At 50.7% G+C, this 23,056-nt stretch overlaps 1 protein-coding gene across 2 annotated transcripts in view; it reads right to left on the bottom strand.

The window, feature by feature from the left end:
* Nucleotides 1–14,504: 14,504 nt before the first annotated feature.
* Nucleotides 14,505–23,056, bottom strand: part of PTPRU (protein tyrosine phosphatase receptor type U) — an 83,830-nt gene continuing 75,278 nt past the window's right edge. For both annotated transcript variants that reach the window (XM_059917306.1, XM_059917317.1), the window contains exons 26-30: nucleotides 20,233–20,373; nucleotides 17,955–18,080; nucleotides 17,664–17,821; nucleotides 15,968–16,103; nucleotides 14,505–15,722 (exon numbers count right to left, since the gene is read on the bottom strand). In XM_059917306.1, coding sequence (XP_059773289.1) covers nucleotides 15,660–15,722; nucleotides 15,968–16,103; nucleotides 17,664–17,821; nucleotides 17,955–18,080; nucleotides 20,233–20,373 — 624 coding nt within the window. In that variant the 3' untranslated portion in view covers nucleotides 14,505–15,659. The remainder of the gene's footprint in view (nucleotides 15,723–15,967; nucleotides 16,104–17,663; nucleotides 17,822–17,954; nucleotides 18,081–20,232; nucleotides 20,374–23,056) is intronic.

Here is a 23,056-nt window from a genome sequence, read left to right as displayed (position 1 = left end):
AAATAAAGTGACAACAGCCACAATCCTTACCTTGGGCTAATCAGCTTCCACATACACCTTCCATGCACGTTGGAACTTCATTCACAACACAGCAACTCTGTTTCCACCTAACAGGGCACAGCTATCTTTTGTACAAATAAAGAAGTTCTCACACTTGCCTCAAAATAAGGAGATACATAGTTGCAACGTCATTATATCCATTGCTGGCTGTATGAATGACTCCTCAAATTCAGTACAGTCACACTGAATATTCTGTTTCCTAAAGACTAAATTCTAAAGTTAACTTCCAAGAACTTACATAGAGATAATAATGGGAAGGAGATAGGAGAAAAAAATGGTTAACATACAGATACAAGTTTATAAACATAACAAGCAAAGCTACTACAGTCCTCATTTCTGTAATTGGTCAAAGCCATGGTTTATATTTATTGCTTCCTTCTTCCACTACCTGTTTCACATTTCCCCCACCCTCAACCAGAACCTCAGCTAGCTGGGATTTTTACCAGGAAGAGTGAACCAAAACTTCATTCCTGAATGGTATGAATCCTCAATTATTCTGCTTTTTTGGGTTGCTGAAGTTTTTCAGTAATATTTGCAACTGGACATGGAAGTATTAAGAGGTGCCCCAGAGAATACCCGGAGTTCCATACATAGTCTTCTGTACTCTCATTGTGTAGCAGCAACCCAATTTCCCCTTATTAATCAGGATCAATCCTTCTATGCGGTAGAGTAACGCTTTTTTTGGCTTCAGTGTTTGTTCAGTGACGTAAGGATCTCTAATGGCTACATGGCAGTCTCATTCTTCTGCTCACTGGAACCACTGTTGAATCCTCTGGTATGCCCCCTCCGGAACAGAGATCTCCAAGCCAGTAGAGCTCAAATTTGCTACTACAAGAAGCAACAGTTCTGCAAGTGGGTGATTAAGAATGATAGTGAGAAGTACTAGTTGTCATGTATTGCTTCTTGGCTCCAAATCCACCCTTCAAGACCTGCCTGTGGCACTAGAACATTTTTCCTTACAAGGATGATGTTAATCTTTGTCAATAGGTGGCACCGGCAGGACACAGGACACTCTACCTGATGCCAGTCTACTCTGCTGCTTCTTTCTCCTGCAGCACCTGGTTGTGTGTAGGACACTCAACGGAGCACGCCCCTCATGGCATCAGTGGCAACCCCACAGCTGACTTCCGAAAGGCAAGGTTGATGGGAGCCCCAGCTCACTTCCAAGAATACTCCCAGTCTTCCCTATACCCTAACCCTAACCCTAACCCCAACTCTGTGAGAAACTCCTTAGCAGCCAGTTCCCTAGCTGGCTTCTCAGTATGTTCAACAGCAAACCCCATAGCCAATTTCTGAATGGCATCAGCACCTCAGCAGGCCATTCTCTGCCCACTAAACTTGGCCCACCATTAGACTACCTCTGGCCTGGACAACCCAGTGACATCTTCTGCCATCCAGTGGGCTGCATCCATGCTCTGTCCAATGGTCTGAATTCCACCCATGGGGAGGATCCTCCCTCCCTCCCAAGTTTTATTCCTTGCATACTCTCCTTCCATCTTAGTGGTATTCTTTAGAGTTCTTTTTGTTCCCCTTTAGTTAATTTAATGTAGTTTCTGTCTCCTGGTTGGATCTTGGCTGACACAGAACACTCCCATTTCCACAACTTGATTAATGGACTCATGTATTCTAATGATGAGGGAGGCAGCCTCATACAATTGTGTCTGATTCAAAGCATATACTGCATCATTTCAGGATTTGTCTACCAACTGGTGCCGTACCTGAGCCCTGAGGATGCCATTCCACCTTTCAATTAGGCCATCCACTTCTGGGTGATGAGTTATATTGTAAAACTAATGAATTCCATGGGGATAAGCCTACTGCTGCACTTCCTTTGTTATGAAATGAATTCCTTGAGAAGAGACATTCTGGGTAGAATACCATGATGGTGGCATTCTGTAAGTATGAACATGGTGGTGTGGATAAAGGCATTACAGGCAGAGACAGCAGATTTATATCCAGAAAAAGAATTCTATTCTAGTAAGAAAGTATCTCTGCCCCATACATGATGGAAGAGATACAATGAAATCAACCTGCCACCAGGTAAGCCGCTGGTCTCTCCAGAGAATGGTGCCATATCATGGGTGCATGTTGGTCTTTTCTGTTGAAAGATTGAGCACCCAGAAGCGGCAGTAACCAAAGCTGTCCTTAGTAACGGGAAATTCATGTTTTTGAGCCCATGCATATCCTCCATCCCTGCCACTATGGACACTTTATTCACAGTACCATTGGACAAGAACAGGGACCACTGGATAAACAAGGTAACTGATACCACAAAGCATGACATGTTGTTCATCTGATAATTGAAAGCCTCCAGGGCAGCAGATTCCCATTAGTGAGCATTCACATGGGACCCAAATCTTCACAGTCTATGCCCATCCTGAAGAGTCCATCTTCATACCTCTTCCCCAGAATTCCTTGTCACCAATCTTCCAATCCCATTCTTTCCAAGTCCCTTACCATCCAGCCAAACCATACCATTAACAACTGGTCATGGGGACTTCCCTGGTGGTCCAGTGATTAAGAATCCGTCTTGCAATGCAGGGGATGCCGGTTCGATCCCTGCTCAGGGTAATAGGACCCCACATGCCATGGGGCAACTAAGCCCACGTGCCACAGCTAGAGAGAAGCCCACGCACTGCAACTAAGAGCCTGTGCGCCGCAACGAAATATCCCACGTGCCGCAACTAAGACCCAACGCAACCAAAAAATAAATAAATAAAAATATTTTTAAAAACTGCTCATAAATCAGTGTAGATTCATACTTCATATCCAATTCCAAAACGGACAACCAAATACACTGCTTAAAGTTCTACCCACTGAAAAGATTTTCCTTCACCGCTGTCCTTCAGGGTCACCCCCTGATGACGTTATAATGCTGCAGTCTTCTACTCTGGGGTGGTACTCACATATCATGTAACAGCAGCATCTGTAAACCAGGCTTGAGTTTGTATTCCTCAGCTAACTGGCCATAAGGAACTCCCCACAAAGCCATCGGCGTGATATGAGGAAGAAGAGGCAATGAAGCGGGAGTCTGAATCATTGAATCATACAACTTACTCATATCTTCCGGATTTGCCCAAGCGTGGTCTCTTTTATACCACTTCCATCTGATTGTAGATTGCTGCTACACAAAGTTAAATTTATGGCTAGCTGTGCTAGAGGAATCCTAAATGGGGGTCTCAGGCAGCATGGTCACCTGCTGTGGTCTCTTACCACAGACCAGTAGAAAGCTAGAAGCTGTCTCTCAGAAAAAGAAGTGTTATCTGCATAAGAGGAAAAGATTTACTCTAAAATCCTGGAAGTTGGCACTGTGATCCTCCTTTGGGGCCTTGCCTGAGACTATACGGCATTCCTATTTGCTATAAAATCTTTGATAATCATCAAATCTAATGGATTATAAGAGCCAAGTGGTAGAAGGACGTGTACTAAAGCCTTTACTTGCTCTTTTTCTTTGGTGCCCACTCAAAACTGTCCGTCTTGCAGGGATTTTGTCAATGGGTCAAAGAAACACACACAGATGTGATATATGTTTCCTCCAAAATCCAAAAAGCCTACCAAGTGCCGTGCCTCTTCTTTTGAGGTAAGTAGTATAAAGTGCAGCAGCTTGACTTTCACCTCAGAGAGGATATCTCAATGTGTTCCATACTATTGAAGCCTCAGAAACTTTACTGAGATAGTGACCTTTGAAATGTTGTGGTATTTATTTCCCACCCTTTCATTCATATATGTTGTTCTTGCTACCTCCTGTTCTTCAAAAGCAATAAGCTTGTCATCAGTGTAGTGCACCAGTGTGATGCTTTGTGGAATGTCAAGATGATCACATTATCTGTGGACTATGTAATGGCAGAAAGCAAGAGAACTGACTTAGCTCTGAAGCAAGACTGTGAAGGTATATTTTTGGCCTTTCCAGGTAAAGAAAAACTGGTTTGGCGGTCCTCACAAGTTGGTTTGGAGAAAAAGGCAGTATCTAGGTCAATGGCTACATACTAAGTACTATACTGAGTTGCTCCTGTAAACATACTGTATCTGGGACAGCAGCTGCAGTTGGAGTCACCACCCGATGAAATAGATGAATAATCTAGTCATTCTCCAAAACTCATCAAATGTCTGCATAGGCCAAACAGGAAAGTTAAATAGGAATGGGATGGGAATCACCACCTCTGTGTATTTCAGCCTTCACCAGTCTCTGAACTTTCCCCAGGGATAGAGAATTGCTTCCAATTTACTATCACGGTAAAGGGGAAGTTCCAGGAACTTCCAGTGAGCCCTTCCTTCCACAAGTGCCCTCACTTCATGAGTCAGAGACCCAAAGTGGGGATTCTTCCAGTTGCCAAGCATGTCTACTTCAATTATACAATTCAGGAAATGGGGAAGTGACCCACCGGACACACCTGAGCTGAGTATCTATCACCTGACTACCTAAGTTTTCACTTTGACCGGTAGCCTCAGTGGCATTTTGCATTCCCAGGAATTATCATAAATTCAGAGCAGTGTCTAGTAATCTCCAAAGATCTGAGTGCCTTCCTTTCCCAAGTGTAGTCATCTAGTAAACGGCCAAAGCTTCCTCTGGTGAAGGCTTGGAGGAAGATTTATGGTACATACTCATAGCACTGCTGCAGGAATCTTCTTCAAGGGGCCTGGCCTCCTCTTCAATAAAGGGGCTCTAACCTGTCTCAAAACGAAGAGAGGCCACCACTAACCAATGTGGTGAGTCAGCTCAGGTTTTGGCTGGTTGGTTGGTTGATTTTCTTTCTGTTATGTAAATCAAGCAATACTCTAGTAGGCTGTCCACCTAGTTCCTTCCTCGTGATGCACTGACCCATTAGTCACTACCAAAGATCTCTGTTGGCCAAGGCATTCTGATTACTGGTACATCCCTGCTGCCATTTATGGTAAATGCACTCACCTTGTCTTTGGCTATTAAGTACTGCCACTTAGCCTCTACCACTCCAGGATCCTACCATCTCCATGAAATCAGGGAGCCGGTCTGAATGACAGCATTATAATATCTGGTCTACAAAGGTGAACATCCACAGAGTATCTTAAGGATGTAGGTTCTCAACTCACTAATATGTTTTTCAAAGCCTTGTTTGTGAAAATGTCTCCTTGGAATTTTATGGAACATAGTTTAGGGGTGGCTGTGCAGGTCACACATGATAAATCCAGTCCAAAATCCTCTATCCTTAAGCCTTTGGATCAGAGGAAAACATAGGCAGAACACCCTTTGACATAAATCGCAGCAATATCTTTTTCAATCAGTCTCCTGGAGTAGTGGAAATAAAAACAAAAATAAACAAATGGGACCTAATTAAACTCAAAAGCTTTTGGACAGCAAAGGAAACCAAAAACAAAACGAAAAGACAACCAACAGAATGGCAGAAAATATTCACAAATGATGCAACCAACAAGGGATTAGTCTCCAAAATTTACAAACAGCTCATGTGGCTCAATATTCAAAAAATAAACAACCCAATCAAAAAGTGAGTGGAAGACCTAAATAGACATTTCTCCAAAGAAGACATACAGATGGCCAAGAGGCACATGAAAGGATGCTCAACATCACTAATTATTAGAGAAATGCAAATCAAAACTACAATGAGATATCACCTCACACCAGTCAGAATGGCCATCATCAAAAAATCCACAAACAATAAATACTGGAGAGGGTGTGGAGAAAAGGGAACCCTCCTACACTGTTGGTGGGAATGTAAATTGGTACAGCCACTATGGAGAACAGTATGGAGCTTCCTTAAAAGACTAAAAATAGAGCTACCATATGATCTAGCAATCCCACTCCTGGGCATATATCCAGAGAAAAACATGGTTCAAAAGGATACGTGCACCCCAGTGTTCACTGCAGCACTGTTTACAATAGTCAAGACACGGAAGCAACCTAAATGGCCATCGCCTGATGAATGGATAAAGAAGATGTGGTACATATATACAATGGAATATTACTCAGCCATAAAAAAGAACAAAATAATGCCATTTGCAGTGACATGGATGGACCTAGAGATTGCCGTACTGAGTGAAGTAAGTCAGACAGAGAAAGACCAATATCATATGATATCGCTTATATGCAGAATCTTTTTTAAAAAATGATACAAATGAACTTATTTACAAAACAAAAACAGACTCACAGACTTAGAGAATAAACTTATGGTTACCAGGGGGAAGGGCAGGGCGTGGATAGATTGGGAGTTTGAGATTGACATATACACACTGCTATATATAAAACAGATAACCAACAAGGACCTACTGTAAAAATAAAAAATAAAAATAAAATAAATAAAATAGATTATCCTTCAAAAAAAGAAGACTTTGGAATCCTTCTTCCACATTATTCCATGGAAACTCTAGCACCTCCACTCATTCAGTGTAAGTCATTTTCAAGTCCAAGTTTCAGTCAACCAACTAAAACGTTACAGCCACCTTCAGCTGCACAAGCTGACACTTTAAGTCCCGACTCTACATCCATGAATTCAGAATGATTTAGTATTCTCTTCCACCCTTAGAATCAAGTCCATATATATTCCCCAGGATTATGTCAAAGCTTGCCATTCTTCTACTGTATAAACTATCTCCTCCTGGATCACAGTATATACCTGACCCCTTGGAGCATGTTGAGATTTGACCTTCATTACGGATCTAATGGCAACAAAGGATGCTTGTGTTATGTCTTGAGGAGAATGGTCATCTCTTTTCAAGGTATATGCCCCGTATCACAGGGTTTTCAAACAAAGGAAAACTAGTCTCTTCAGATACAAGAGGGAGAGTTCTTTCTTTCTTTCTTTCTTTCTTATTTATTTTTGGCTGCGTTGGGTCTTCGTTGCTGCGCACGGGCTTCCCCTAGTTGCGGAGAGCGGGAGATACTCTTCGTTGCGGTGCACGGGCTTCTCATTGCGGTGGCTTCTCTTGTTGCAGAGCACGGGCTCTAGGTGCGTGGGCTTCAGTAGTTGGCTCGCAGGCTCTAGAGCGCAGGTTCAGTAGTTGTGGTGCATGGGCTTAGTTGCTCCACGGCACGTGGGATCTTCCCAGACCAGGCCTCGAACCCGTGTCCCCTGCGTTGGCAGGCGGATTCTTAACCACTGCACCACCAGGGAAGCCAGGGAGAGTTCTTTCCATTGGTAAAGTGAGCCTCAGAGTGGCTCTCCATTTCATCTGGGTCCAACCAGATGTCTCTACCAGACGTTTCAGGATCCCATTCTTTCCTAACTTATGCCCAAACTCTCATGTGAGAAACTTGGAAATGCTGTAAATTTAACTGACGTTTAAATTCTGTGACCCACACCATTAAATTTTATATTTTATTTTCAGCAATATCAGCCCTGTGGCTACATGAAATAAGTTTCTTTTAAAGATGCCATGGAAGCTCTGTGGTTCTCAAATCATGGTTTGAGCTGAGAATTAAATGACCTGAACTTATCATTTTCTTTCGAGTAAGTGCTCCAGTACATTCAAGAATCCATGTCACTGGAAGCAACCTAAGTGTCCACTGACAGATGAATGGATAAAGAAGATGTGGCACATACATACAATGGAATGTTACTCAGCCATAAAAAGAAACGAAATTGAGTTATTTGTAGTCAGGTGGATGGACCTAGAGTCTGTCATACAGAGTGAAGTAAGTCAGAAAGAGAAAAACAAATACCGTATGCTAACTATATATAGGGAATCTAAAAAAAAAAAAAAAAAAAAAAAAATGGTTCTGAAGAACCTAGGGGCAGGACGGGAATAAAGATGCAGACGTGGAGAATGGACTTGAGGACACGGGGAGGGGGAAGGGTAAGCTGGGACGAAGTGAGAGAATGGCATGGACATATATACACTACCAAATGTAAAATAGATAGCAAGTGAGAAGCAGCCACATAGCACAAGGAGATCAGCTCGGTGCTTTGTGACCACCTAGAGGGGTGGGATAGGGAGGGTGGGAGGGAGACGCAAGAGGGAGGGGTTATGGGGATATATGTATACGGATAGCTGATTCGCTTTGTTATGCAGCAGAAACTAACACACCATTGTAAAGCAATTATACTCCAATAAAGATGTTAAAAAAAAAAATCCATGTCACACCACAGTCTTTGCAGTCATAATTACTGACACGATGGTCAAGTGCACTAGTCACTTGGGCTCCCCAGACACTTGCTTCAATTAGCACTGCATCAAAACCCATCACAGGTGAAAGCATGATTCCGATGCCACTATGCTGTTGACTAGTAGCATCCGATGTCCCATTGGCAGGGAGCACAGCACTGTACTCAAGCCCAAGGGCACAACGAAACCAATCAAAATCCCACCTTTGAAGGTCTGTTCCTGGGACCACCCCTGCTCCCAATTCTATATCGATTAGAATCCAGTCAAGAGACAGAGTTCAGAACCCATAAACTGAGCATGGAAATTTTTAATATAAAGAATTGTTAACTAGCAAAGGTAGTTAGTTACTAACAGGGGGTGAAAGAGGATTCTAAGGAACCTGGAAGCAGCAAGAAAGAAACACCCAGAAGAAAAAGGGGTCTGCAAAAAAAAAGCAGCTAATATGTCTAGGCTGAGGGAGAGCAAATAATGATGGAACTAAAAGACTGAGGAGAAAGTCTTCCCCCAAGACTGAGGTTCAGACCTCTTCAGGGAGGGTATGAGGACCACACGCAGCCTCCAGTGGCTAAGAAACATGCCAGGGAATATGGGCTAGCACTTGTCTGTAGAAAAGGCCCTCTGGAGAGTGAAGCTTGAGGATACATCCAGAGCTGGTCCACAAGGGTCACTGAGGTCATGGCTCCTGTACTGAGAAAAAAACAGGAAAAGATGTGTGGAGGATCAGAAGCTGGAATGGCAGTGCACTCCTGCTATATTACCTACAGTGTCCCTCTAGTGCCCCCTATTGACAAAGCCTAACATTGCTCCAGCTGGCAAAAGAGAACTGTTTACAGGGTCCAGCTCCAGTATCTCAAAGCAGGGCAAAGAAGGGTGTATTTGAAGCTCAGGGACAAAAAAAATAGATAACTGGTATTGTGGGAGAGACAGACATGGAAGGGAGCACGAGTCTGTCAGGGAAAGAGGCTAGAGGGGCAAAGGTTTCTCTGCCTTTAGCAGAGGGAGGGGCAGGCAGGGGGCTGTAGCCCTGGGGAGTGAACTCTGGCCCCCAGTGCTCTTCAGAAAGAGAATGCAGCCCCATAATAAACACAGCTCAAGAAAGCCACATTGTTCAGCTTTCAAATGAACAGAAAATAAAATTCCTGGACAGGTTCCCTCTCCCCACCCCTGGGAGTAAGTAGGAAGTGAGTTGAGATGCATTTCATTTCTTTTGAAGAGGCTTTCTCAGCTCCTTGGCTCCTGCTGACTCAGGCCAGCCCCACCATCTGCAGATTCAACAGACATTCAAATGTTCATCCAACAGCATTATCAGCAGGCCTACTAGGTGACAAGCACTGAGTCTGGGAGGCTGTTTGACTGTGGGCCTCAGCTAAGCCTGTCTACAGCTGTCTGTGGCTGAGTCTGGCTTGAGCAAGTGTTGAGAGGGAAGATTGATCCATGGACAAGAGAAATTGCAAGTAGTTAATGTGGTTCAGGTTCAGATTCTCCAGAATTCTGTGAGGATTACAAGAGCAAGGACTTTGGAGTCAAGTGACATGGGTTCTAATTCTGACTTGGTTCTTTAGTGGCTGTCTGACCTTAAGCAATTCGCTTCACCTCTCTGAGCCTGTTTCCTCATATATCAAATGGTTTTGGCTGTATCTACCTCAGGGTTGCTGGGAAGATTAGGGATAATGTCTGTATTAAATGTAATCCAAGGACCTGCTAGGGTAGGTGCCCAGACCCATCAGACCAAAGCCCAAACCACACCCAAGGTTTCACCAGACTCACAGAGCAGATGCTCAGGCCAGTGGCCTGGCACCACCACCAAACAATGCCAGCCCCATTGTCACTAATAGTGAACCATCGGTGCCCTACCTGATTCCACCTCCTCACTGGACAGATCAGAGCCCCAGAGAGGGCAGGTGATCACCCAAGGCAACACAGCATGGTGGTGGCCAAGCCAGCACTGGAACAAGGCCTCAAATGGCATCAAGCCATTTGACCATCTGGAAGACTAAAAATAACGTGTTTCAGAGTATGGGTTCTGGAGCAAGGCAGGCCTGAGTTCGTGTCCTCCCTCTGCAACCTTCATTTATTCAGCAAATATTCATTGAGCGTCTGACACATGGCAGGCACCTGTGCTCAGTGTTGGGGACCACAGGGGGACCGGATTCACATGGCCCCCACCCTCTCACAGTCTGGAGGGCGAGACAGTGAACAAATAACCAATGAATAAATAAGATCACCCACTGTGGGAGAGCAAGGAGGGACATACAAGGGGTGAGGTCCTGAGACAGACAGGACAGTGGGGCAGGGGGTCCCCTCAGGGCAGTCAGGGCGGGCCTTTTTGGGGGGCATCTGAGCTGGGACCTGGACACCAAGGAGGACCAGCCGCACAGAGACTGCTGCAGGGCGTCCAGGCTGAGAGCTCAGCGCAGTGAGGAGAAGTGACGCCCGAGTGAGCAAAGGAGCAGGAGGGACACGCAGGGAGAGGGCAGAGCCCCGTCAGGCAGGGCCTCGGAGGCCACAGCCAGGAACTCAGCTTCGCCCGCCGAGCAGTGGGAGGTCACTGAGGGTCTGAGCGGCTGGGTGATGGGACCTGGCGTATTTTTTCAAGCGATCGCTCTGGCTGCCGCTGTTTGTCAGTCACTCGATGACTCTGTGACCTTGGACAGGTCGCTTAAGCTCGTGGAGCCCCGATCTCCTCACCTATAAAGTGGGGGTGACAACGATTCCTGCCTCACCGGTCTCCTCGGAGGACGACAGGACAATCCACAAGGAGCACTTGGCAACGCGCCCTGCGTCTTCTAAGTGCTGAATAGAGCTTCTTTTGCTTTTTTTTTTTTTAATAGATCTTTATTGGCGTATAATTGCTTCACAATACTGTGTTAATTTCTGTTGTACAACAAAGTGAATTAGCCATATGCATACATATACCCCCATCTCCCCTCCCTCTTGAGCCTCCCTCCCGCCCTCCCTATCCCACCCCTCTAGGTCGTCACAAAGCACCGAGCTCATCTCCCTGTGCTATGCTGCTGCTTCCCACTAGCTAACTATTCTACATTTGGTAGTGTATAAATGTCGATGCTACTCTCGCTTCACCCCAGCTTCCCCCTCCCCCCAACCATGTCCTCAAGTCCATTCTCTATGTCTACGTCTTTATTCTTGCCCTGCCACTATGTTCATTAGTACCATTTTTTTTTTTGATTCCATATATATGTGTTAGCATATGGTATTTGTTTTTCCCTTTCTGACTTACTTCACTCTGTATGACAGACTCTAGGTCCATCCACCTCACTACAAATAACTCAGTTTTGTTTCTCTTTATGGTTGAGTAATATTCCATTGTATATATGTGCCACATCTTCTTTATCCATTCATCTGTCGATGGACATTTAGGTTGTTCATTGCAGCACTATTTACAATAGCCAGGACGTGGAGCTTTGCTTTTTCACATCACCACGTCCAAAGCTCTCGTCCTTCACCAGCAGGATGTCGCTTGGCCTGAACCTGTTGAAACCATAGGTCCCTCCAATTCCATCAACACCACCCAGCCTCCCACTGCCCTGGGAGCACCACAGCCTCTGGTTCTTTCTACTCCCATTTCTTGGATGAGGCCCCCGAGGCTCACTGAAGGTCAAGACCGGTCTCAGTGCCCCTGAGAGTAGGAGGCCCGCGGACCAAGAGCCTTGGACGCCATCATCCCTGCTCATGTCACCACATCACAAGGTAGGTTCTGCCCACATAAAGACACCGTTATTTCTGCCCTGGGGGTGTCTATTAAGCCCCTGTCAAGCAGAGGTCGCTGGGAGCCCAGTGACAGGGAGCAGCCAGGCGCTGCTCTCAGTTAGGGCTTTGCAAATGGCCTTAGCGTCTGTCAAAGTCACGGCTCCATCTCCTGGGTGCCCGGGATATATAACATGTCCCAATCAGCGCCCGGCGGAGAGGCTGTGAGAAGTAATAATTGCCTTGGCAGGTTCCTACAGCCAGATTTATTATGACATAAAGAAAAAAATTTAGCTCCTGGCAGTCAATAGGCAGCTGGCCCCTCGGTGCTTGTGGAAATCCTATTTACTGGAGTGGGGCGGGCGGGGGCTTCTACCCCACATCTGCTCTGCCCGTGGCCCTGGGCAGAGCCAGGCTGGACCATTCGTCTTCTTGTGCTCCAGGCAGCCTCGTCTGAGAGGCCACTGCCTCTGACACATTTCACAGCATTTGAAAATCAGCGCCCAGGCCACAGATCACCCATTTGGTGTCGCATCAAGGGATCGTCTGGCTTTCAACGCCACCCGGACGGGCACAGAGCAGAGCAGTTAAAGGCCCGGGCTTTGGAGTCAGCCCGGTGCAGCCCGGTGTGTGTTCAAGTTCAAGTCCGGGCTCTGCCGTGCAATGGCTGTGACTTTAGGTGAGGAGATGCCTCCCTCAGCCTCTGTCTCCTCACCTCTAAAATGAAGGGGTAGTGGCCCCTACTTTGAAGAGCTGTCATGTGGATTAAGTAAGAGACAAAGCCTGCAGGTGCTCAGCGACAGGCAATGGTGACCACGTCTACTACCCAGAGACTTCAGTATCATGGTAAGAGATGGCATTTACTGAGGGACAATGATGTCACCAGGGACTCTGCTAGTTCTTTTTAAACAATTTTATCTCCAGACTTCACAACCAATCCTGCAAGTAGGTAATGCTATGTCCATTCTCTAGATTAAGAAACTGAACCTGGGGTGGTTCGGGGACTTGAGCAAGGTCACCAGCTAGGGGGATGTGGGAGCTTGGCTTGTTGATTCTGGAGCTGGTGCTTCTCCTAATACACAACCCACCCTCCCAGCTCCTCTGAAAGGTCAAGTAAGGCCAGACAGACAGGCAGAACCACACCACCCTCCCTCCCTCACGCCAACATTTCCTGAACATCAGCTCCAAGTCCAGCACTTTGCTGAGAAGTGGATACACTCAGATGGACACAGAAACACTTCCTGCCCTTAAGGAACTCAGCACCTTATGGAGGGAAAAGCAGGGCTGCTGACCCACTGCACAGAACACATATGTATCAGTTAGCTTTTGCTGCATAACAAACAATCCCCAAACTTACTGGCTTAAAAGAAAGAACAATTATCTCTTCCAGTTCTGGGAGTTGGTTGGGCAGTTTCTGCTACATTTAATCGTATAAGTACACTCGCCTGACAGGTCAGCCAGGCTGGAGGGCCCAAGATGGCCTCATTCACCACATGTTGGTTCTTCTCCACATGCCCTCAAATCTCCCAGTAAGCAAGACAGGTTTCATTACATGGCAGAGTGCCAAGAGGGAAAAATCAAAAGCTGCAATGCCCCTTGAGGTCTAGAAGCCAGAGCTCACTTGATGTCAATTTTGCCACATTCTGTTGGTCAAAGCAAGTTATACTCTGTTGCTTGGCCAGTATCTATGACATACATTTGTGGCCCATCAGGTAAGGCTTAGTGGTCAGTTCAGAATGAGTGTGAGGGGGTCAGTTTCTGCCTTAGCTAAATGGGATCACAACTGTCTAAAAATTGTTTAATTCAGATCAAAGGATGTTGAATTGCGAGGTCATTAGAATGGGTCACATCCTTTAACCAATGGAGAAACTGAAGCAGAGTCAGCCAGTGTGTGAACAGAATCAGTACATCACAGAGCCAGTCTTCATATGAAGAAACTGAGACCCAGAAACAGGAAGTGTCTTCACCAAGTCCTACAGCAAGTTTGTGACAGAGCCAGGAGTGACTCAGGTCCCTGCCAACCAGTGCACTATTCCTCCCACTCCACACCCTGAGGAAGCCAGAGACTGGGAATGGGCTGGACTCAGGCAGCTGGACAATCATCCCGACGAGATACGTGTCTGCTCTGTCCTATCTCTGTTGTGTTTTAAATGGAGCTCTTTCTGCACACCTGGCACCACATAGGCACTTAACCACTACCTCAGCTCATCATGATAGAATTGTCCCCATTTTACAGATGAGAAACCAAGGCTAGGAGAGGCAGCTGATTTGCCCAGGGTCTCACAGATGGTGGGGACCATCAGCCTGACACTGAAGCCTGAGCTTCCCATGCTGGACGCGAAGGAGCTCAACCTAGATCCAGGCCCCCAGGGGTTGAGAGGCAGCTCTGTGGCCCTCGGCGGTCTCAGGATAAAGCCCCCTGTCTGAGTAAGTGCTTCAGAGGCTTGGCTGGAGAAAGCAACAGCCAAGGTCCCTTGGAACCAGCTCTGCAAGTGGAAGGCCCCTGAACGATGCTCTGGTCCATGCCCCTCCCATTTTATGGATGGAATATTCGAGGCCAGACCAGGGCCCTCCCGCCGCACTGGGAGGCTGGGGGCAGGTGAGCAGGCCCCAGTCAGACCGGCCAGACACACATAAGGCTGCTCTGTGGCATTCAGAGAGTACGTTTATTTACAAAGCGCTTTACAAACATCAGCTTATGCCTCCCCACAGCCCCCTGCGAGGTAGGTCAGTAGTCATATCTACAGTTTACAGATGGGGAAATTGAGGCACGGAATGGGGGGGTGGCTTGCCCCATTTTAAAGAGACCTTCCCACACCCCCCTTAAAAAATAAACAAAAAAAAGCATAGATCCTCCATCCCAAAATATACCTTCTTTCTCCAAACTCTAGGGGTGCTGAGCACCCCTGATTTAATAGCGTCCCAGTGGCCAGCCTCACCAGAAGCCACAGGGACCTCAACCCCAGGGGCTGTCATTCAGCCTTGCAGATTGTCACTGACCCAGGCTGAGCAGGACCCAGCCAGTGAGGCCTGAAAGTTATAGGCAGTGGGGGCTGAGGTGACTTCATTCTGCAGACATTGGGTCAAGCAGGGAAGGGACCCCACACGGGACAGGGTAGGGGTGGGCAGATCCTGGTTCCGGGAAGCTCAGAGCACATTCAGGGAAGCAGAAATGGAGGGTGGGGGGTGGGGATCATGAGCAAAATATCCCCGGGGCTGCAGGGAGGCAGCGGGTAGAGGAAGGAGCTGAAGTTCCCCCTGGGAGGACGAGTCTGAAGTGCCCACTGGCAAATGAGGGCAGAGTTCAGTCTCCCCAGGACCCTCAGGGGCTGGGCCAGATGGGATGCTAGATGCCAAGCCCCAGTGCACTCTCTACCCATGTCCAGCCAAGCTGGGTGGAAATCCTGGCCTGGCACTTGCTCTACAGGGCCTCACTCATCTCTGCCAAGGGTTGGGATGCAATCCAGGGGCTTGGGCTTGGGTCTCCCAGAGCCGGCAGTTCTGAGCCTGTCACTCTGCCGGGCAGCGCCAGGCCTCTCAGCAGGCCTGCAGGACCCCGCGGAGGTGGGCTGGGCTGCAGTCTTGCTAAGCTCCTCCTTGGCCCGCAGCCTGCCCACGGAGGTGCTGAAAGGCCCTGCCCACAGTGGAAGGGGGCACCAGGATGGCCCAGCGCCCACTCCGGTGATTTCCCTGTGAGGGCTGCAGCTGAGCAGAGCTGGGGGCGCGGGTCTTCCTCGTCAGTCCGGGATGGTGGGCCTGGCCCTGAGTGCGCAGTGGGTGCCCCAGGCCAGGGGCCCCTGCTATCTTGACTCCAGTCCCTCCAGGTACTCCAGGGCCACGTCATAGCAGAAGTGGTACTGATCCTGGGAGAGGGAGAGAAGGAATCACCAGCCTGGTCCCTCTCTAGTACTGGGGCGAAGGGGCAAGCATAAGCCCTGCCCCATCGATGGGGAGAAGGGGAGAAATGGGGGTCACATTTTGGCACCAGAGGACTAGAACCCAAGGCCCAACTGTGGGGGCCAGATAAGGGAGAGGGGTGCTGAGGGGCCTGGCCGGGCGTGGACCGGGAAGTTGGAAGTGGCTGGGCAAGGGGTACATGGCGCCTCACCAGGGTCTCCACCATATTGGGTTTGTAGTTTCTAAGCATTTTGGCAGCAAAGAAAACGTCTACCAGGTTGTGGCAGCGGATCATCTCCAGCACCGTGGCGCAGGCGCAGAAGGTGCCACTGCGGCCGCCCCCATTGCTAAAGGAGAGACACGAAAGATTTGGGGTTGGGCTTGGTGGGTAGAGCGAACTCAAGGGTGAAGGGCAGGGCAGGGCCAGGGAATCCAGAAGGGAGGGGCGGGGCAGGGAACCCAGATGGGAGGGGTCAGGGACGCCAGAAGGGAGGAGTCAGGGAGCCCAGAAGGGAGGGGTGGGGCAGGGAACCCAGATGGGAGGAGTCAAGGAGGCCAGAAGGGAGGAGTTAGGGAGCCCAGAAGGGAGGAGTTAGGGAGCCCAGAAGGGAGGGGTGGCGCAGGGAACCCAGATGGGAGGAGTCAGGGAGGCCAGAAGGGAGGAGTTAGGGAGCCCAGAAGGGAGGGGTGGGGCAGGGAACCCAGATGGGAGGAGTCAGGGAGGCCAGAAGGGAGGAGTTAGGGAGCCCAGAAGGGAGGGGTGGGGCAGGGAACCCAGATGGGAGGAGTCAGGGAGGCCAGAAGGGAGGAGTGAGGGAGCCCAGAAGGGAGGAGTTAGGGAGCCCAGAAGGGAGGGGTGGGGCAGGGAACCCAGATGGGAGGAGTCAGGGAGGCCAGAAGGGAGGAGTTAGGGAGCCCAGATGGGAGGAGTCAGGGAGCCCAGAGGCGAGCAGCAGGAAGAGAAGGTTAAGGGGGAGGAGTCAGAGGATAAAAGACTAGCATCCGAAGTGGAAGGTATCTAGGAAGACAGAGCTTCCAAGAGAAACAGAGCAGATTCGAGAGAAAGGAGGCCAGACACACTCCAGGAGAAAGACACTGAGACAAAGCCAGCGACAGAAGAGGGCTGCAGAGCATTAAGCGAAAAACCAGAGAGCAGGATGGAAAACAAACACTGGGAAGACCAGCCACCCCTAGTAACACAGATACACTCCCAGTCAAACCCATGGCCTCTCACACGGAGACCCTCCCATTCCCCCAGTCCCCAGCCCTCTCCCTCCACTGTTCCCTGTGACCTGGGGTGTGGGGTTCCTCTTGGGAGATGGGGGACGGACTAGGCCCTCTGTCCCCTTCTCAAGGGGTCTCTCCCACTAGAACCAAAAGCCCTCGAGGGCCAGGCCCTGCCTGACTCAGCTCCCTGCCCCTGTCCCCCATGTGCCCAGCCTGATACAGGGAAGGGTAAGTGCTGAAAGCATGAAGAAGTGGGAGGCAAAGAAGTGACTGCACCCAGACGTGAGCGAATCAATCAATCTGTGAATGAATGAATGAAAAAAGCTACATGCATGCAGGCATGACCAAAGACCAGAATTCCGTTGGTTTGAAAAGTATATTACCGTATCATGGGCTAAACTAACTATTCTGACAAGACTCTCTCTAATTAAATTGGCAAAGTCAAACATCACACAGAGAGCACTGGGCGGGTGTTCAGGATTGAGTCCACACCCTGGAAAGTGACTGGCTCCTCCGTGGAAGGCAGGGCCAGCCTCGCCTCGGTGGGCAGAGTCCAGGCTGCGCTGCCTGGGAGCTCAGGGTTTGGGTGGCAGCCCCGAGGCCCTCTCTCACGCTGGCCTCTGCCCCGGTCCCGTGGGGCCCTGACCCCGCCCCGCAGCCGAGGGAGGGCCGGCACTCACAGGCAGTGCACGACGGTGCGCCCGTCCCCGCTCTCTGCCTGCCACTTGTCCACCTCGGCCAACAGGTGCAGGAAGGCCTTCTTGGAGTCCGGCGTGTCCCGGTACGCAGACCAGCGCAGGAACTGGAAGTGTCGCACCAGCAGGTGCCCCTCCTGCAGCTGGGGGTGCAGGCGATCAGCCAGGGGACATGAGTGCCAAGGGTTGCACGGCCCCCTGGGGACCTCAAGAGGGTCATTCAAAGCCACTCAGCCCCCACCCAGGTTCTCATCCTGGAGCTCCCAGATCACTCACCCGAGAGATGTTCTGCACCCGGAAAACGCGGGTCACCAAGTCCTCGTCCACTGTGCCTGACATGAACTCCACCTCCATGAGGCCATACTGCTGCCGGCCCGGCTCAGGCCAGTACTGCAGGCATGGCTGGGAGCGCGGGCAGAGGGAGCGGAGCGGAGCTGAGCAGAGCCGGCTGGGCAGCTGCCGCTCACACCCACCCCCAGACTTCCCGGGCTTGCCCGGGGCCCACCATTCACTCCAGACTCACCTTCAGTTCCCCCCACATCCCCCCGCTCACCCATCAGACCGCAGTGCACGCCCGCCCCAGTGCGTTTGTACTGACACACTCAGGTCAGCCGAGGCAAACCCTTTACAGTGGTAAACGGACACTCACTGCCGTGCCACTAGACAGCTACACCCAACACGCTCACCAGCACACACACCTACACGAAGTTGCCTTCTTCCAGGGACAGGCCTCAGATCACCCCCACCCACGCCAGCACCCCTGGCCCACGGCCCTCTCTCTTGCTGCCTCGGCCCTCCAGCATCAGCTCACAGACGTGAGGTGTCCCTGTGCTGCAACACAGCTCAGCACCCCGACTCCTGCCCCAAGATCCCTCCGTGCAGTCAGGGTCCTAAATGTACCCCCTCCAGGCCACAGACTCAAGACAGTGGAGGGACACAGGAGAAGCAGCCCCCACACATACATACACGGGTCCTCTGGGCAGCTGGTCCGAGGCCCCAGCTTCTAGCAGCCTTCTAGCAAGGCTCTTCCTTTCTCTGGGCCCCAGTTTCTCCACCTGTGAAATGGTCCCTAGGCTCCTCCCAGACAACACCATGCTCCATCTGCCTCCCTCTCTGACCACGAAGAGAGGACACTACCTTCCTCTTTTGCCTGGGGGCCTGGCAACTCCTTGCATTCAGGCCTTTACATGCTGCTCCCTCTCCATGGATCACTCATCTCCCACCTCTTCACCTAGTTAACTCTACCCTTCCTACACATCTCAGCTCAGATATTACCTCCTCCAGGAAGCCCTCCTTGATCCATCATCCCCCCAGGCTCCTGTCTGTCCCTGTGCCAGCTCCATGATAGCCCTCTCCCTCTGCTGTCATGATCAGCTTTTGTACCTGCTTACCCCTGGACCATGAGATCTGGGAGGGGCCGTGTGTTCTTCTGTTTCCCCAACAGGCTGACAGGGTGTGGCCCGTGAGGAAAGGTGGTTGAATGAATGAGCAAATGGGTGACCAGTGAATGACATCTGTGTGAGACTCCCTATGGGTCCCTCGCCTCCATCTTAGCAAGGGCAGGTCCTTGCCACATGGGATTCCCTGCCCAGGTGCTGGAGCCCATTACCCTGCAGTTCTAGGTCATTTATACCAAGCGCCTGACTTGCAAAGAATCCAGTTAACAATCTTCCCCAGGCAGCCATTAAGAGGCTGTCATGCTCATTTTACAGCAAATCTTCCTGGGCCTCCTGGGATGGGGACCTGGGGAGAGCGGGGGCCCAGAGATCTAGAGAAGATGGTCATGCAGGGTGGAAGGCTGGGCATCTGTACCTCCCAGGAGTTCCAGCTTTGGGAGCCCTGAAAGGAAATGAGGGTAGCTGCCCCTAGGCTGAAATCACTGACCAGTGTCTGGACCAACCTCAGAAGTGACTGTCACCCTCATCATCTTCATCCCTGCCACGTACTGAGCACCTGCTATGTGCTGGGCGTGACACAGTGCTAAGCATACGTCTCACATGGTCCTGACAATAACCCCTGAGAGAACAGGTGCTGTGATAGTCCCCATTTCACAGAGAAGGAAGCTGAGGCTCAGAGAGGTAGATTAACTTACCCTAGATCAAACAGTTAGAAGGTAAGGAGGCTGGAATTTTACTCTGCCTCGAAGGCCCCCATGATGAGCAGTTTCACTGAATGACTGAAAAAGCAGAGGCTCTGGGAGGAGGCAGCCCAGGGTAGGGGGCACAGCTCTGCCACTGCCCAGCTATGTGACCTTGGAGAAGTCACTTCACCTCTCTGGGTCTTAATTTTCTCACCTGAAGCCCATAAGTGCAAAGCAGAGTCCCTGGCATACATCAGATGCTCCATAAAGAACAGCTATTTTTCTCTAGTCTGAGCTCCATTTTACAGACAAGGAAACTGAGGCTCTGGGAGGAAGTAGGACACATCTAAGGTCCCTACTCAGCAAGTAGGTGGCAGAGCTGGGTTCCAACCACTGACTTTTGAGATGTGTCCTTGAACACACTGAGGTCCTAGGCTGCAGGTAGCCAGCCTGCCCGGCCAGTGGGGCCCTCACCCAGGCGGAGTTGGACTGGTGCAGTTGGTTGAGCATGACGACGGAGGTGCACCCGTAGTCGTAGACCAGCCGCCAGAAGTCGGGCGTGGTGCTCTGCAGCGGGTGCAGGGTCACGATGAAGGCTGCGCTCCGCGTGTAGCTCTGCAGGGAAACCAGGACTCAGTGCCCCGACATTGCCAAGCCTCTGCAACAGACTGTCCTCCTGCCCTGCCCACCACAGCTCTGCCCCCAAAGGACCAGGCTGCCTCCAGGGGCCCAATTTGGAGGCTGGCCAGCAACTGAGGCCTGAGTTGATGGGGTGAGCCCCCAGACCTCTAATGCCCAAGCCCATGGCCCCCAGGAGTTAAACAGCAAAAGGTTCCCAATGGGTGGCAATGGGAGCTTGGGCATGGTAGGCAGAGGCTGGCCAAGCTTGCTCCCTGCCTCAGGGCCTTTGCATCTGCTATTCCTGTTGCCAGGAACAAATTTCCCAAGTGTATACATGGCTCTCTCCCTCACTTCTTTCTGGTCTTTGCTTAACTTCACCTCTTCAAAGTGGCCCTTATTACGAACTCATTAAAAATTGCCACACACATACCCCAAGACCCACATTAAGTTCTTCTTCTGCCTGGTTGTTTTTTGTAGAAATTACCAGCGACTGACATTCCATTGCATATTTGTTTGTTGACCGTCTCAACCCATTCCCCAAATACAAGGTTCAGGAAGGCAGAGATTTCAGGGTGTGGCCTGTGCCCAGAACTTTGTAGGGGTTTATAACTGATTCCCTTTGTTATAAAGCAGAAACTAACACACCATTGTAAAGGAATTATACTCCAATAAAGATGTTAAAAAAAAAAAAAAAAGATGTTAAAAAACAAACAAATAAATAAATAAATAAATATTTTTGAATAAATAAATAGCTAGGTCCCTTCCAACTCCACGGATAAAAGGTCTGAGACCCCAACCCAGGACCCCAGACCAGTGACCGGTACTGACTCTGTTCCCTGCTCCCAACCTTGCCCCTCCAGGTGGGCTGGCACCAGCCTTCCCCCCTGTCAGTGCTCCAGCCCCACGTCTCCTCCTGGTGCCCTGCCTTGACCCACCTGTGCCATGTCCCCCTCCCTCTCCTGATGCGCTTCTCTCCCAACCCCCTCCCCAGGACTCACTGAAGGCTCCCTGATTGCCAGCTCCTGAAGGCCAGGCCCAGCCAGACTCCAAAACTCTGGCCTGGGCACCCAGTGGAGCTCCCTGCAGACTTAACCACCCACAACAGACCCCAGCTGGCCCCGAGATTAGCTCACTACAACCCAAGCATCAGGGCCTCCTGGCTCCTGGGACTCATGGTTCATGAGCCAATAGGCTTTGCATGGCTGGGATCAAGTGTGTGAGATATCATGGCCCCAGGGACGCTTCGCCACCTTACTCACCCATTCCCATCCAAGGCCAGGGAGCCAATGTGACCCTCTCCAGCTCAGAGACTCTCAGGACCTCAGAGAGCCTCCTTTCCATCCCCCCATGTGCAGATGGGCACACGGAGGCCAAAGAGCTAGCTGAGAGGGAGGCCACAGATTCCTACGTCCCCACCCAAAGCTCGCCAGCACCCTCTGCCACCTCCCCAGGGCTCCGGCCCCCTCTCCCCTCACTCCCTTCAGTGGCTGGGGCCGCTCCCCCACTTGCCTTCAGCTCGTTCCAGGAAGCCCCTGGGAAGCAAGTGTGGGAGCTTTCCCTCCTTAGAGAAACCCTACTGTCCCCTGCACCTGCGTGCCAAGGGGCCCTGGCCAGGAACTGGGCCAAGAAAGGCCCATCTCCCTCGTCCCTGCTGTAGGGGAACCTCCCTCCCCACAGCTCTCATTTCCACGTGGAGGGACGTCCAGTGGTGACACACCTGGCCTCGGCCCACCTTCATGCACTCCTCCCATGGGCGAGTTTGGGATGAGGACCAAGCACGCTGAGCTCGGCCCCTCCCCTTCTTTTCCCAGGCCAGCCCGTCCTCAGAAGGTGTGCATTCAATTGCTGCTCTCCCTGCCGCAGTAAAGGCCCAGCCCTGATGCAGGGGGCACGCGTGGGGCTGTGGCCGGACAGCTGTGGCCGGGAGGACGGGTCTGCCTGCCTGAGGGGTGAAGGAGCAGCCGGTCCACTGAGCCACATCGCTGAAGTCACACTCTCCAGTGTCACTGGCTTTCTTAAAACGGTAACATTTTACCTCCACCTGCCTGGCCCCCACACCTCTCCCTCAACTGGGTCCAGTTTGGGAAGGAGTGAGGGGACACTCACTACTCATCCCCCTCAGGTAGCAGCACCTGGGAGTTATTCACTGGACCCTAAAGCCCCTGCTCTGCTCGCAATGCCCAATAAAGGCGGTGGAGTCCCCTGAGCCGGGAGCAAGGGAAGGGGCTTCTAAACAGCTCCTGAGCCCTCAGACCATGGCCAGGCTGGGCCCAGGGAACAAGTCACTACTCCAGGCCAGGTCCTGGGCAGGCTCTAGCTCGACCACCCCAAGACAAGCTCCCCTGGCTCCAGATATCAAATCTCAAGTCCCAACCCCAAACCCTCCCAGCCTCCCCAGTCAAAGCCCTCGAATCACTCATCCTACTCCAGGCTCTGCCGGGCCTGACCCTGGAGACAGCCCTGTCTGAACTCCACCACCCAGACTTCTATTCAGGCCAAGGGTAATACCTGAGGCGGAGCACTGGCTCAAGTGCCCTGAATGGAAGATCCCTGGGGGAAGGAGGACCACACAATGGGCCTGGTCCCAAGAAAGGCAGAGGGTCCCCCTAATCAGAGCCCTCAGCTCTGTCCCCCTGGCTCCTGGACCTTCCCAGATGCTGCTGGGTGGGAGAGTCCC

This window comes from Balaenoptera ricei, chromosome 1 (genome assembly GCF_028023285.1).
Source record: "Balaenoptera ricei isolate mBalRic1 chromosome 1, mBalRic1.hap2, whole genome shotgun sequence".
Classification (NCBI taxonomy): domain Eukaryota; kingdom Metazoa; phylum Chordata; class Mammalia; order Artiodactyla; family Balaenopteridae; genus Balaenoptera; species Balaenoptera ricei.
This window is presented reverse-complemented; position numbering and strand designations above follow the sequence as displayed.